Consider the following 16,899-nt stretch of genomic DNA (forward strand, 5'->3'; position numbering starts at 1 on the left):
TAAAACGGTAGACGTATTGTGTTACTATTGAACTTTCTTGTCAAGAATTTTCATCACGACAACTTTAATAATATAAAAATTACGAAGGTTTGAAAAGGGCCGTAAATGTTAGAAAAATTAATTCATCACCTTAATTAGCTGTGTCAAGCTGTGTGTGGGTTCACATAGAGCCAAGAGCCGCACGAGCATTTCGGCCGAGGAAAATGGCCCACGCACTTTCCTCTACCGAGCCACATGCACATAACACATTGGCCAAGCTGTTTCACAAAATGCTTCACGATGCTACCTACTCGATCAGTGTGAACTCGCCTAATCGACATCAAACGATAATCAACAATCTTGAATGAATTCTAAACTGTACCCGTGATCCCCTAGGATATGTCAGCGCAACACAGAGTTTAGTCCGATATAAACGTTTATTGTATCGTCATTTGCTGGATAATAATATGCAAGAAATCTTGCGGGTGTAGTAATTTGCGTGAAAATAGTGCAATCTGTGATCAATTTCAATTTAAAAATATAAACTCTACCTACTGGATTTCAGAAATACTATTTTTTAAACCAACCGCAATTCTAAGTCAATACAGATGTCGAGACCATAGTGAAATAAAATACGTGCAAAATACTACATTCAAAATCCTTTTTTATTATTAAATACATAAGCTTATAAGCTAACGAATCCCGAAAAAATAATTATGAACTCGCTGTCGTTTAAACAGAATTAGATTAACGGCTATGCAGTTATGGTGGCACGGACAAACAAATACATATTACATACTTACTTTATCATAATATCACTAATGATGTTACCATTTGTGGAACAGAGAACGATATATCCAGGGTTGGAATATTGAATACAACCGACAGGGACAAAAAATATGAGACAAGACAGCTGGTGGTCGAGTATTTGTTTTGCGTTCAAGTTGCAACTGTGTAAACGGATTACACAATATCACGCTTGGTGATGTTATGAGACCATAAATTGTAATATTTATTCATACAGAAATGTTTATAATGAACGATATTTGGTTCCTGAATGGATAAGCCAAACATTACAAAGAATCATAAATTACAGATGACAAAATAAACAGGGATAGTAAAGAATGCAGCGTTTGTATTAGCATATTTATGTTCGCCAGTCACATTGTTTTCGTTTCTGTTGTGAGAAGTTTCGGTTTTGGTGTACTCGCAACTAGCTTATTTTGAGCGTCAAAAATATTCTTGATATTTAATATTGAATGGCCATCACCTGCGCTCAATATATTTTTATAATATTGTAAAAAATTACACGAGAGGCCGAGTTAAATATTAGTTTGAATGTAATAAGAATGTACTGCGATTCTACACAGCTTCCTAATTGATGTAGGTAGTTGATAAGAAATCGCAGCAAGTAAACGACTATATTAGCAAAGTGAAGGTAGTTGGGTCGAACGTCGTTTAAACAACGTCCGATCCCGTGGGCACGATTCGTACGAATACGCCACGAGTCAAAGGAATTTATAGTTAGTTTTCGACAGCTAAACATGTTTTGACAGGAAATAGTGAAAACTATTGATCTAAAAAAATATTAAATCAAAAAAAAAGCTACCTTTAAACATAATAATATAGAGCTAGCGCGCAAGAGCAGCTTCTGTCTCCGCAACTATTTTGTCTCTCCCATCAACTCCATGGGCTACTTGAAAGTGCGCTCACCTAGCGACGCAACTCCAGGGAGACTTTTTTAGTCTCCCGGGAGTTGCGCTCAGCTAGCTCTACTGTTTAAAGGTAGGTTTTTTTTGAGGGTAGGTGTGTGCCTTGCTTGACGGATTTTTGTGTGCTCTCCAAAATAATTTAACTTTTCATATTTAAAGTGTTTATTGCTTAGAGTATGTATCTATTACTATAGAGCTCGGGCACGCGAGTATGAACTGTAAGCACCGTGACCGGTATAAAAAGTCCCGAACTTGCGAGGTCGATGTAGAGGAAGGAAGGTGGAATTTTTCCATCGAAAAAGGGAGGATCCTCGACCACTCTACTCAACTGGCTGGCCGTTAAGGCCCCGATGGATGATGTCGGAAAGTTGTATATATATGTGCTCTGTAGCGAAAACATTTCGCTTGCGCGATTCAGAGCGTGGTGTCGCTATAGCTGACGGTGTTGTATCAAAATTTTACATTTATCATGGTTAAAAGTGTAGTACCAAGGTGTAAACATGATTCTCGGAAGCAAACTAAAAAAAAAATTGAAATTTTTTTTCATCAGTAAGTAATACTTACATTTAAAAAAACATTATTTAAACAAAATTACTAAAGATGTGAAAGGGGGTTGCGAGAATCGCGCGGCGGGTGGAGGCCGCTCGGAATACCACGCCTTCCGCTTCATCCCTCCCCGCGTTAAATATCTAATTGCAGATTTCCGAAATTCTGTGTATAATTTAAAATTAAGATATGTATTTTGCTACTATTATATTGAATTTACATTTCATTATGTTCATTTGGGCTTAAAGATTGATCAACCGAGCACACACTAGTGTTAGGCAGTGAGAAAATTAATTAATAATAAAAATAATATTAGAGTACATTCAAGCGGGCCCTTGATCTGAATTTTTAGGAAGTAACCGTTGATAACATCTCATAAATAATACCTTTACTGTTAAAAAGTTACATTCACCCACAGATGCGTTGGTCATAGATGCGTACATCACTATATAAACGCTTCATCTATGGGGCACTTCACGCGAAGCGGACACAGATTTTTGGGTCAGGTTTCCGATTTTGGTTATATTTTAGTATGTTACACCTGTATAATATATCCTCGGTATGTATACGAAATATTTTTGCATTTAGAAGCTTAGTTTTTAAAATACAGGTCTTTGAAGATGTCAGCAAGCGCGAGGCATGCATGACTTTGAATGTAATTATCAGTTAAAGAAAAGGATTTTTTTAATAAATAGATGACTGAATAATAATCCCCATTAAAAAACCTTTTTATTCTCATATTTTTTATTTCGAATTTATTTTTAAATTCCTAAGAAAAATTAAAAAATATTTTTCTTTGTAATTTTTTACGAACTTAGCATATTTTTAAATTTTTTAAAGATCATTAAATAAATGGCTTATATTATGCATATACTTCATGCCAAGTTCTACAGTGGTCATCGCAGAAGTTTCGAAGCTACATGTACTATAATGGCGAAGCGCGGCAATATCCCCATACTAGCCCTAGTTGGTTAGCGCGACGTTCTGCAGTGGGGATGCAGATATATGGGGATATTGCCGCGTTTCGTATATTTAATAGTAGAAACTTTACCTGACGGCATCTTGTTTCCTTTAGTTATTCTATAAAAATATTCACAAATTTTTAAACTTTCATCAGCTACAAAGTCACAATGGCTGCAGTCAAGGAATCACTGACAGAGGTGACTGAATTATGATACGAGTTCGGTATTCCAAGATGTTGGACCCTTGAGAGTATTATCATCCGGACCTCTGACAGTATGCGCCACAGAGTCGTTACATCCGAAGAACTTGACCTAATCTGACTCTTTATTATTTCTTTCTTAAACGGATCTGCTGCTGCATTTATCACCTCTCGAGCCAAGCGTCTTATTAAGTGAATTTCGAGTTGATTTCTGTGTTCTCTTTGAGGTTATACCACCATGCATATGTACTATTTTTCCTTTTAAATCATTCTTTTTATTTTAGCTCATGACCTGTTTATCTCATTCTTCTCTAAATTATTCTTAATCTGTGGTATTATACCTGCTTAAAAAATTTTTAACCCTCTCACGTAAAATTTATAGTTTTTGATCACTTTTGACTTTCCTTCATTTCAATGTTATGTCAATTCGCTGTTTTGATAATTGCTCAGATAATTGATTGTGAAATGTCATTATGTCAGACTCACATTCCTAATTGTCATTTCTCATTTCTGTCAATGTTGCCACTTAATGAATTTGTGAATTCACTACAGTACATTGCAGGACATTGCATTGGCAGAATTGTGGCAACGCGAACGCAGTACTGCCGTTTATTAAAAATATCGAATTGAATTAAATTAATTTATTCATTTTTAAATCGCGTCAAAGCGCCAATTTGTACGGTGAAGATTCCTTTTGTATGAAATTGTACATATTCTGTGCATTGTACAATAAAGTGTTTTATTAATATTATTATAAAAAATAAACTTTAAAAAAGAAGTAAATAAATAGGCAGTCTACCATTTAGATTTGCTTTCGCTTGACTAAACTTTGAAGATTTTGTCTTTAATTTGCTATATTCTTCATATTTATCTAGCTGGTCTTGAAACAGTTTAATTTTATGAAACTGTTTCACTAACTTTATAAACAGTCTTGAAACTGCTTCATAAAATCAATTCACCAACTTAATATAAGTACACTATGTAAAAATAATATTTAATAGATAACTTACAATTAACACCGCCTCCAACGACTTGTTTCTCCTCAACAGGATTGCAGGACTTGGTGACCATGTAATACGTATCATCATTCGCGTCTTTCATCGCTACGTATTCGAAGAAGCATCCATCCAACGTATCATTGCAAGTGACCCAGACATTTCTATTGAAATCATCTTTTTCTTGGATCAAGCTTTGGTTATAAGGCTTATGGATGAGGGGGAAATGGCATAGATCACATCTCCCAGGCATCGGGTTTTTGAAGCAATCGTCACAATCGTTGGTTATTGTGCAAATGTCAGCGCAATAATTGTCCTTGTCGAAGTATTGGGAGCCAACTCTGTCGGTGAAGCAGACGCATTCGTCGCAAGCGCTGCACACTCCGTTGCCGGAGCATTCCACCTGAGGGAGATTTGATGCTATAGATGTTTTTTTATGATGATTTAGTGTTTGATGGTTCATTTAGAGTAGATTATTTTGCTAATAGTAACGTGGTTGTATTATTAGAGGACGAAGAACTAGTTCGTAGTGAGATAAAAAATACAAGTGTTTATTCAAGATCTTGATAGAAATCTTGAGAAACAATATAAAGTAGAAGTTATGGGCTTCTCAATTTAAGTTTATTTTTGTTACAAAAAAATAAAATTACAGTGAAAATAATCGTGAAAGGCTTTAACGAATGCTATAATTTGTTGTACTTACATCGCTTCGAGTGGAGTCAGTGCAAGGGACATCACCGCGTTTCTTGTGACAAATCGGAGTTTCGCAGAACGTTCCTGTCCTAAAGAATAAGAAATAATTAAATAATTATGAACTACATACTTTCATTTTTTAATCTTTCTTAACCTCTTTAACGCTTGTAACTTTTTCATCTACATTGTTAATTTATAATCAATTTTAATATAAGCCAATATAACGTTTATGCAAATAGCTTTAAGGATTAATGTCCATTAAAAAGCAATACTTCAAGCTAACAGTCGTATTCAGAACAGCTAATTGATATTTTCAAGGTGAAACGTTTATAGCGCTTTAACAGCTTTTTGCGATACATAAGGTGAATATTGATTTGTACAATTGTTTCTATGTAGATATACTAGATAATATTATACTGTTATTGTAAATAAAGGATGATGCATGATATGAAAGGAATAGAGGATTGGAATAAACAGCTATTTGACTGTTGTTATTCTGTCTTTTTTTAAACTTTATTCGTAAGAGTTGCGTTTAAGGGCGCTTGTGCACTACAAGGAATTTTACTGTCCGGCATTCCGATTTTTTACGGTCCGGTGTGGCATGAAAAAACCGATGAATTGCTTGTGCACCTGTCCGTCTTTACTCGGATCAGTGCGGTACAGTTCAAGGAAGTTTGGCGGTATAATGCTATCATAAATGATTGTTTTTGTATTTTACAAGAAACGAGTAAAAAATATAGAAGGTGAAATATTATATTACTTCATTATAATAAAAAGTAAAGTTCCGTAAGAGATTTAAAATGCGTGTTTCACTTATTTATTTTAATCGGTGACGAGGAGCTAATTAAGCTATTCCCACTTGAACTTTAACTTACCAACACTTACTTAGATAATAATTATAGGTCAATGCTTGGTCAATGTATATAAAATAACAATACCGACTTCTCAAATCTCATTGCCAACTAAAAGAAAGTAAAACAAGAGCTTGCTTTTAATTGGCATATGCAGTAAAAACAGTAAAATCCAAGCAAGTGGGCATTCGAAAACAATTATACCTACAGCGACTCGTAGACACAAAAAACCATCCGGAATAGGGAAAAGTAAAATGTCGGACAGTAAAATTACGTATAGTGCACAAGCTAGTATATAGATTAATGGCGTGCCATACCGGACCGTAAAAAATCGGAATGCCGGACCGTAAAATTCCTTGTAGTGGACAAACGCCCTAAGGGCGCTTGTGCACTACAAGGAATTTTACTGTCCGGCATTCCGATTTTTTACGGTCCGGTATGGCATGAAAAAACCGATGAATTGCTTGTGCACCTGTCCGTCTTTACTCGGATCAGTGCGGTACAGTTCAAGGAAGTTTGGCGGTATAATGCTATCATAAATGATTGTTTTTGCATTTTACAAGAAACAAGTAAAAAATATAGAAGGTGAAATATTATATTACTTCGTTATAATAAAAAGTAAAGTTCCGTAAGAGATTTAAAATGCGTGTTTCACTTATTTATTTTAATCGGTGACGAGGAGCTAAAGCTATTCCCACTTGAACTTTAACTTACCAACACTTACTTAGATAATGATTATAGGTCAATGCTTGGTCAATGTATATAAAATCACAGACTAATAATAATATACTACGTATACAAATAAAATAACAATACCGACTTCTCAAATCTCATTGCCAACTAAAAGAAAGTAAAACAAGAGCTTGCTTTTAATTGGCATATGCAGTAAAAACAGTATAATCCATGCAAGTGGGCATTCGAAAACAATTATTTATTATTTATTTATTTACGGCATACGCCAAACCATACATATATTAAACTTAATTCTAAACTTATCACTATGTTCTTAGTTCTAGGTACCTCTTACATTCTTCGCCTATCATTCCCATCCCTGACACAAACAAATCATATACTGGTGCAGAATTGAGGATTGAGTTCAGCAGTGAAAGCATGCGAGGCACCGGAGACTGCTGGCGTTGAACCGTGCGTGTGCGCCAAGCAGCTAACAGTCGGTGGCTACGAGCCCGTGTATAATTGTCAGGCACATTAAGCCGTAAGAGCATTTCTACTAAATCATTAGAATCTATTTTATTGTATAAAACGTTAAGAGCAAATTTAACAGTTGATAGACTTCTACGAAGTTCCAGCGAGTTATAACCCAAACTACCCAGCAAGAATTTTGTGGGATACAGATATGGGTAATAATTAAAATTTCTCGCATACAAGTACCTTAAGAACTTCTTCTGGACCTGCTCCAACATAAGGACATATTTTTTCTCGTAGGGACTCCAGACAATGGAATTAGTCTCTAGAATACTCCTAACAAGTGCCGAGTAGAGAACTCTAATAGCGCTATCTGAAAGTCCGACAGAGTTGCGCAGTAAGAATCCTAAACGTTTGTATGCAGCGTTAGAAACATTGTGAATATGCTCATGAAACGAAAGATGAGGCACGAATGTGATACCTAAGTCGCGTACTTTATTCACACGTGATATTCGATCCTGTCCCAAACTATAAACATAGTTCCGTATATAGGCTGAACGACTAAATGTCATAAATTCACACTTGTCAATATTAAAGTGTAGTTTGTTCTCCACACTCCACATATAAACTGCATCTACGTCTGTTTGCAAGCGGCAGTAATCTTCATCCGATTTAATGACCTTAAATATTTTAACATCATCGGCAAAGAGTAAGATATCCGACTTTTCAATTACATCCGGTAAATCGTTTATCAGTAATAAAAACAGCAAAGGACCAAGATTTGATCCTTGACTTATTCCAGATCGAGTAGAATAAGAATCTGAAATATACGGGCCATATTTTACAAATTGTTTCCGATCCCTAAGATAATTAGAAAACAGCTTGAGCAAAGTCGGGCCACATCCATGATCTGCTAACTTCAACAACAGTACATCATTATCAACACGGTCAAAAGCTTTGCGGAAATCGAGATAAATAACATCGACTTGATTCTGCTTATCCATTTCACGTGATAATGTCTCAACAAGTGAAATGAGATTTGTAGCGACCGACCTGCGTGGTAAAAAGGCATGCTGAAGAGGAGAGATGTATGGCTTGCATTCATGTAGCATTTGAGAATGCAAACACATCTCAAATACCTTGGCTAGTGAACATAAAATCGCCACTGGTCTATAATTTTCAACTTTGGTTCTACTGCCAGATTTAGGAATCGGTATAACTCGCGACTTCTTCCATAGTGTAGGGTATACACCTTTCATCAGAATAAGATTGAATATGTGCATTATAGGTTCAATTAGGTATTCCATAAGACCCTTAATGATATAAGCAGGTATCATGTCAGGTCCAGGAGAAGCGTTAGATTTTAATTTTTTTATACATCGACTGATTATATCTTTATTTAAAACCTTTATATCGAAGAAACGTGAACTGGACCTAGCCTTAGAATTAGCAGAGTCAAAGTCCAGTTTTGGTGAATTAGTTAAAAACACTGATTTGAAATGCTTAGCAAACGCTTCTGCCATGTCCTTACCCCGGTACTCAGTATCATCAAAGGTCACCATTGTTTCTGTATTATTTCCTTTGCGCAGTGAATTAACATATTGCCAAAATTGTGTTGGTGTATCAACTAAATTTGTAGATATTTTATCTAAGAAATCCTTATGTGCTTTATTAATATCATTTTTAATTTTTGACCTTAAAAATTTAAATTCATCATAAGCTCCACGGTTATTAAGAAATTTCCACTGCCAGTGTAATTGAGCTTTGATTTTTAAATTGTGTATGATTTCATTATTATAATATACTGGATAAATACGACGATTCGTCCTAGGTTTTTTATTCGGAATACATTGATCAAAAAATTCATAAATAGTACAGTTAAAGTATTCAAGTGAATCATCTACCTCAGGAATATTATAAATTTCTTTCCAATCAAAATTTTACCTACAGCGACTCGTAGACACAAAAAACCATCCGGAATAGGGAAAAGTAAAATGTCGGACAGTAAAATTACGTATAGTGCACAAGCTAGTATACAGGGTGTCCCACTATTGGTATACTAAGCGCGAAGGGACTTGTAGTTTAGCATACACTGATCACGTAAAAATTACTTAAACAACAAAATTACATCAAAACATTTTTGCAAAATTTTTCCTGAAAATCCATTTTTTTTTCTCTAGCTTCGCGCAGCCGGCATATACCGCTTCGTTAATGTGAACATTTTGTCTATGAAAACATAATCTTAAACGATAGGTCACGTGCTGGTAGCAAAGCTGAGCGGGTTGCTTGTTATGGGTGTACACATAGAGTTTTAAGAATTCATCTATTTGAAAAAAAAAATCGTCTGGAATTTTATAAGTATTTTTTACGTACTCAGCGTATGCAAATCTATAACCTCCTTTGAGCTTAGTATACCAACAGTGGGACACCCTGTATAGATTAATGGCGTGCCATACCGGACCGTAAAAAATCGGAATGCCGGACCGTAAAATTCCTTGTAGTGGACAAACGCCCTAACATTAGCTTTTTCCATAAAAATAAACATTTATAACACGGTAAAGTTTTTTGAAATTCGAATATATTTATGTATTTTTTGCAATTTAGACTTGTTTTCTAAGACGCGACATCATATTGAGGGTTACATAACTCTCCATAGAAATTAGTGTGAATTGAATAATCTACATATGTCATCTCCTGATTATAAAAACAAGGAGTGTAGTCATTAGTTAGGCATAATGGAGTATTTTTAATGATGCCGACAGAGGAAAGTGGGCCTGTTCATCTCTATAATTAACTTCGCAGCGATGTAACAAGGGATCTTTTATACTTGCAATTGGAATTAGTTAAATGGACAATAGCAATGAACATATCAATGTAAATGCAATCAAATGTGCTACTTAGTTTGAATAATGTATACCTTTGTTTTGTAAAAGGATAAAAGAGAAATGCGTATGGATGGCTTTTAGAGAGTTGGTTGGGCATTAAAATGATTGCAAGTTCGTTTCTTTGATTAATGAAGTGGTTTTAAATTTAGGTTATTGTTTTAGGTTACACATTTTAAATATGTAAATACAGAAGAGCTTGTGATTAGCATAAAAAACTAATTTTCCTCAAAATGAAACTTTAGAAGATTGAACATCACAGGCTTTCTCAATTTTTGAAGCGTTACGAATAATATGTAGAGACATGAATAATATTTTGTAGAGCGATGAATATGAAATTAAAGTAATGATATCTGTGGAGTGCTTAATCCCTTTTATAATTCTGATAAACAATATCTTACCAATCTTTATCACAAGTACACACGCCACAGGTAAAATCGCCTCTTCCATTGCACCTTGGCGACCGTAATTCCACTTTTTCACTACAACCGCACGCGCAAGGGACATGGAACTTCATAACTGCTTCTTCACTTATATTGTCAACTTTCAGCTTTATATTGAAGAACTCTGAAGTATGTCCCTTGGCTTCACAGAAGTCGGTGTCTGTTAGTATATCGATAGTGGTACGGCAAACTCCATTCTCGCATTTGACGCTCGTTTCGGGACTCAAATTGCTTTGTGTTGTGTTGAAGACAACATCAATCTAAAATAAAATATTAATATGTTAAAAAAAGAATATATTGCGATTTCAAATCGATTATTGTTTAATATAATATAAAGAGTTTTTAAACAATTAGATAATGCGTTAACTTCAGCTTTGTCCACTGCAATTAATCAACGGAGACTACGCAGGGGAAATGTAGCATGTGTGTTGAACAATTTATCATAATAGATAAATTAAAGGAAGACAATACAAAATACATATAGAGACATAATAACCGCTCTACAAATAAGAGCAGGTGTTAGAAGATCCAAACTTTTTAAGATAAGTACGTTACAAAGTGTCGTACTTCTAAAGTTGTTTACTTTGAAAAATCTATCATAACTATAGGAAGATATATGTTTGCTTAATAAAATAGCTGCATGATCTATAAATTACCTACAGCAACGCTCACGAGTCTTATAAAAACATCATTATAATCTTGTTATGGTAATAATGATTACCTACCTGATGATTATGCTTGCACGTAATGACATATTTCTCATAATCTATGGGCATGTGCAATTAAAATTTAATCAGAAACTGTGAGAAAATAATTCTGTTTCTCTAAGTATATAATAATAAGGCCTGGTACATTTTCTGGTTAATTGTAATAACAATACTTTATGATTTAATGTGGTCTTGGAATATTATAATGATTTAATGATAGCAACAGAGAAAAGCTTTAAACCCTTTAGCCCTTGATAAGTATTTAAAAAATTGTTGAGACATAATATTATGTGTGAAGTAATATTTTACATCGAGAAAAAACCGTATGGTCCTAACGCTTCAGCTTAGATTAAGACTGAATACGTTTTCTCAACATGTGGTCTTTTATTTGAAAATTAATTGTAAAAAAAAACATACCTTTGGGTTCTTACTACTAGATTTAAAATCGATCGTCACGCTGTCATCCGCGCCACTGCGAATGTTTCTCAGCATGAACTTCGGCTTGAAATGCTGTCCAGGTTCAGTGACTTCCTGCTGATATGTCAGCGTCTCTTGCTGTCCAGGACACCAGTCATCGAACCGCTCGATCGTACATCTTCTGCTCTGTGAAGAATATTGTAAATTAGATGTGTAAAAAAAGAAACTCATGTTTTTGTTGTTGGAAGTCAGATATTACGTACACAATAAAGAAAATTTATAGGCATCTCAATTTATATAACAAAAGACGTTATAAGACGTTCTCATAAGCCCAGAAAATATATACTTAGTTAGTTAGTTACTACCTAAATGTGTGGGAAATACGTGAAAATATGTGCTTAAAAGCTCTATCTAAATCTATATTTCAATTCATAATAAAATATTTGTAGTTACAGGTATTGAAAGATATAACTTCAAAAATTTCAAGTTTTATTATTGAGCTCAATCACATCTTCTTCTTCACAACTTTAATCAAGGAAAAACTTTTACAATCTACCATGCACCCCTACAAGTTTGAATACCTTCGTTAACAAAGAACTACTCTTTAATTAAGATTACAAGGTAATGGACTGAATTCCGACTTTATGGCAAAGGGCTCTTTATATGGAGAAGTTGGCATCTGGATCTAGACATAAAATAACGTAATTGCTAGCACGGTGCAGTTCAGATTGAAACTAGTTAAAATAACAGCATTCCAAGAGTTAAAATCTGTGGAAGCGGCAAGCTTCTGTGAATATTTCGAATATTTTGTAGGTGAATATGTACCTACAACTCAAGGATAAATTATTATACTAGTTTAAAACACAAGAGGTACTATACGTAATTGTCAGTTTTTCAATATAGATCATTGGAAAGAATGTAATTGTATTGAGCATTTACATACAAAGCGTTCTTGGTTTATACAACGATCTACATACGAAATTCAAATTACATTATAATTGTTTTGGAATATGTTAATTGCTTATTAATTTTCATAGCCATTATAAGACAAGCAATTATGTAAAAGATATACATGATTGATTAAAACAACATTGTTTATGTCATAGTCAAATGAAATATTTTATATTTTATAATTGGTTTGAACGGAAGTAGGTATGTATGATAAAGTCGCAACTAGTTTTAAATAACAAGTATATAATATATTGTAAAACTTTCAGTTTCCTATTATATATATAGGTTACTCAAATAGCAATAGGTTAGCTTTACTCAAATATTTTTGAATGTTTAAATGTTTAATCATAAATTTAGTAAGAATGAAAATATCTTTAATTCTTGAAGATTGTCTTTATCCGTGCCTAACTACATGTGTTTACCATGTTCTAACAAATTAACAAGGAATTTAATCTATCAGTGATCGCTCGACGTGTACAGCAAACACAATAATTATCACCAGTTTATTTATATTTGCAAATATTATACACCAGGAGTAAATAATGACTGGGTTCTTCCAATCCAATTGTATATCGGTGTACGCTGGCTGGCCGCGGCGCCGCGACGTGGACACATACAAACATAAACGAATGATAAACTTGTGCGGTACTTTCTACCTTGTTATTATTTTAGGACTTTCTAGAATTAATTTAGACAGGACACGTCACAAGTAAAGAACGGAAGTACCCAATTTGTAATTAATTGCGAGGTAATTATGTTATTATGTGTATACTTACGTCAATGACAAGATAATTTTATATTCATATTTATGCGGTGACAAAATTTCCTTATAAATAATATAATTTGACGGTTCCCACACGAGTAAGATAAATTATGAATCATTTTAATAAATAAATAGGTACCTACCCCAAATTATAGATTGTGATTTTCATTTTGAATACATGCATTACAAATACATAGGTACCTACTCCGAAATATAGATTTTCATTTTCATTTCAATACATGATGTATCATAATGAATAACGATTAAGTCAGTCAGTCAGTAAGTTAATCAATACACCTATCAGTGCATATAATTTACTGAGCTTTTTATTCGCATACATTATCCATTAAATCGCTACCTACATCGATATGGTAAAAAGCAGGTGGCTAACCGACCGGTTTGCTACTTGACTACTCGTTACTTTAATAAGATAAACATATGACCGCCTTCAAGCACTTGAGATGTATTTTTAATAATCCTGAACGCGTGAACCAGAATGTTTTGAATGTAATTATAATTAATGAACTGTTCATTTCCAGTTCAATCTTTCTCAGTGACAGAATATAAGGAAAAAGTCTTCGTCTACGTCGTAAATGTTACATTTTTATCCACGTTAATTATTGTCTCCCTTTATTATTTATTAATGAAATAATTTCACACATGATAATTTTAATCATTATATGATAATGCACTAAAAGAGCAATATATTTAAATTTCCCCAATGTAAAATATTTTGAAGGAGAGAATACAGCGTAGTCACGAGTCCATCCTGTCTGCAATTTTATTAAGTACATTAGCATTTTAATTGCTTCGTGTTATATCGCCATTTCATTTGCCAAGTAGAGACGGCGACCTAAATCCCTTATCCCTTTCATTCATTCCTTTTCTCCCAATATCTTGACTTTAGGACATAACACTATCCGAATAAATTAAATATAAAAAGAACTAATTGATTTAAAAAGATCAAAACATTCTTTATTCGTTCGTGAGTGAGTCATTGAATGATAAATTCTAAAGAATTTAAAGTTAGCGTCCGTTATTGGGCAAGCAATTTGAAAATAGAATTAACGGTGAAGTAATGCAATTTCAGATTATCGTTCGCGAATGGTGATTGCAATAAAATTATTGCAACTGCAGTCGTAATTTGTCGAGGAATAACATTTTCAAGGGACATGAGAATTTATATAAAACACGAATTATTTGCAATACTAGTTAGTTGTTGGTTTAATATGACTGTTAATATGTATCTTGAAATCACTTAGATGATCCAGACAACTGTTTTACTGGACGTCTTGTTAATATTAATCTCATAAATTGGTTTATGAAAGGCTCGGTAGGTACGTGTCTCTCAAGCTTAGAGTAGGTACATAAATTATCCAGATAATAATCAATTTTGAATTCTTCAATCTTAAATAAATAATCACTATTAATAACTAGAGAAAGTTAACGCCTAAACCGTTATGAAATGATACTTACAAGGGCAATAAACCCTTCTCGGCATGTACGGGGTGTGTGGGTGTAGCAATAATAGCCGAGATCTCACTGATTATTCCCTTTGAATCATACTCATTTTAATCGAATCTTCCATTCCTTTCGCTCACTCATAAAACAACAGGGACAAATGCATTTTCAAATGACAGTTATAATATTGTCACGTATGTAGTGTGATGAAATCGTGTCTAGGGACTTATGTAAATTAGTGATCCACATTATAGCCCATGTTATATTTTATATGCAGTAAAATAAAATTTATAATCAAGTGTCGTAGGTAATATATGTGTTGTAAAACCGGGATAGAAATAGCTCGCTGGAACGATTTATTTGTTTTAGTCTCGTAAAATTCCGTAAAAATATACAAGCATGTTTTATACTTTTTCGTATTCAAATTGTACTTTTTATTACCTTTCTTTCTTTAAGTTTAGCATAGAACTACATAGATTATAATTATGTTATAGAAACTTGATATTACGTGTAAACCGTAACTACATAATATTATAAGGTTAAAGTATCCCACAATATTATACCTACTTATACATTCCTTTGTAAAAATAAGGCATTTCTAACTAGATATAACTAGAAAAGGCCAATTTATTTACAAGGTACAATTTAATATTAAGAACACTTATACATAAATTATAGAGCACGTTATAATGCCTATAAAACGCCTACAAAAAACAATTATGAAGATTCGTTCCCCGATTCGGATTAAATCGAGAGCAATAAGCTTAAATTCATAACGGAATGATAAATTATTTTTCATTCCGTTATGAATTTAAGCTTATTGCTTAAGTTATAATTATCTCTATGCCTAATTAAATAATTCCACTCGTAATGTTTTTAATTTTTAATCATATAAATATTGATTACTAGCGGTCCGCCCCGGCTTCGCCCGTGGTACATATTTACGTTTTCTCTACATAAAAACCATCCTCGTACTTCAAGGAATATAATAAAAAAAGAATTATCGAAATCGGTTCAGCCGTTCTCGAGTTATGCGCTTACCAACACATTTTGCGATTCATTTTTATATATAAGAAGATTTCTTTTTTTTCATCGATTTCTTTCGCTCTACATTACAAAAAGATCTTGAATATTGTTTCAATTATCTCTCTTGCGTCATGTGAATTGTAACATGCTAATTACATTACCATACAAACAAATGATCCTATTGCACCTTAGTCCTTATATGACGTTATATTTCATATCCTATTTTGACTGCATAATTATAAAGTACATAACATAAATAAATATATTTTATGAGAGCATGTTTTCAAATTATTGAAACATATTGTTTGTACCTAACTAATAAAACATATTATGTACGGTATCTGTTAAATTAAAATGGGTAACTTTCCATGTGTATTGTGTATTGGACACAACACACATGGAAAGTTACCCAAAGTTACCCAAAGTTAGAAGTTTCAACATCTAATAAACTCTATAAAGCAAAATATATATTGGTAGGTACCTTCTGTATATTTAAGGTATAATAATAATAATAAATACACTTTATTCAGCACCAAGTAAATACACGTAAAAAAAGAAACAGACAATATGTTATAAAGCTAAAAAGGCGGCCTTATCGCTACTAAGCGATTTCTACCAGGCAACCTATGGGTAGGATTTTTAATTATAAGAAAGAGGTGAAAACAATAGGTGGTGCAGCAATGAAAATGAATTACAGTATATTTAAACCATATAACTACTTATATTATAAATACATAGATAATAATATGTAATAAATATAATTTAAGAATACCTACTTATACATTATATACATATTAATATATACGTACACATAATATACAATACATACAATACATAATACATACAATACATAATATAGGTATATTTGTTAAGGCGAAGTTCTTAGATCATACCAATTACTCGTGTGTAAAATATAGTTCGGTACAAAATTACAGTAATTTCACGTTGTTCCCAACACAAAGACGTCAAGCCTTTTAAGGTTGTGTAGGTGGCATTATAACCTAAGTGGGATCCCTGCTACGAGTAACACCCACGGCACTAGTAAGTACTCGGAGTAACCAGTTTTTATATTATTATAACAAAATATTACACTATCCGGTCCTAATTATTTCGCAAACATTTCCATAAAGAACGCTTGATAGATTTTTCAGCTTAAAACAAGGACAAG

At 33.3% G+C, this 16,899-nt stretch overlaps 1 protein-coding gene across 1 annotated transcript in view; it reads right to left on the reverse strand.

The window, feature by feature from the left end:
• The window catches only part of LOC149490730 (integrin beta-6-like), a 47,029-nt gene that overhangs the window by 19,290 nt on the left and 10,840 nt on the right, over positions 1-16,899 (reverse strand). Inside the window, exons 2-5 of the mRNA XM_089708371.1 lie at positions 11,531-11,716; positions 10,365-10,666; positions 5,098-5,176; positions 4,410-4,797 (exon numbers count right to left, since the gene is read on the reverse strand). Of these exons, the coding sequence (XP_089564497.1) occupies positions 4,410-4,797; positions 5,098-5,176; positions 10,365-10,666; positions 11,531-11,716 (955 nt within the window). The remainder of the gene's footprint in view (positions 1-4,409; positions 4,798-5,097; positions 5,177-10,364; positions 10,667-11,530; positions 11,717-16,899) is intronic.

Source organism: Colias philodice, chromosome 2 (genome assembly GCF_061535455.1).
Source record: "Colias philodice isolate Cphi_HAF_F1 chromosome 2, ilColPhil1 Martin Lab GWU primary, whole genome shotgun sequence".
NCBI classification, from domain to species: Eukaryota; Metazoa; Arthropoda; class Insecta; order Lepidoptera; family Pieridae; genus Colias; species Colias philodice.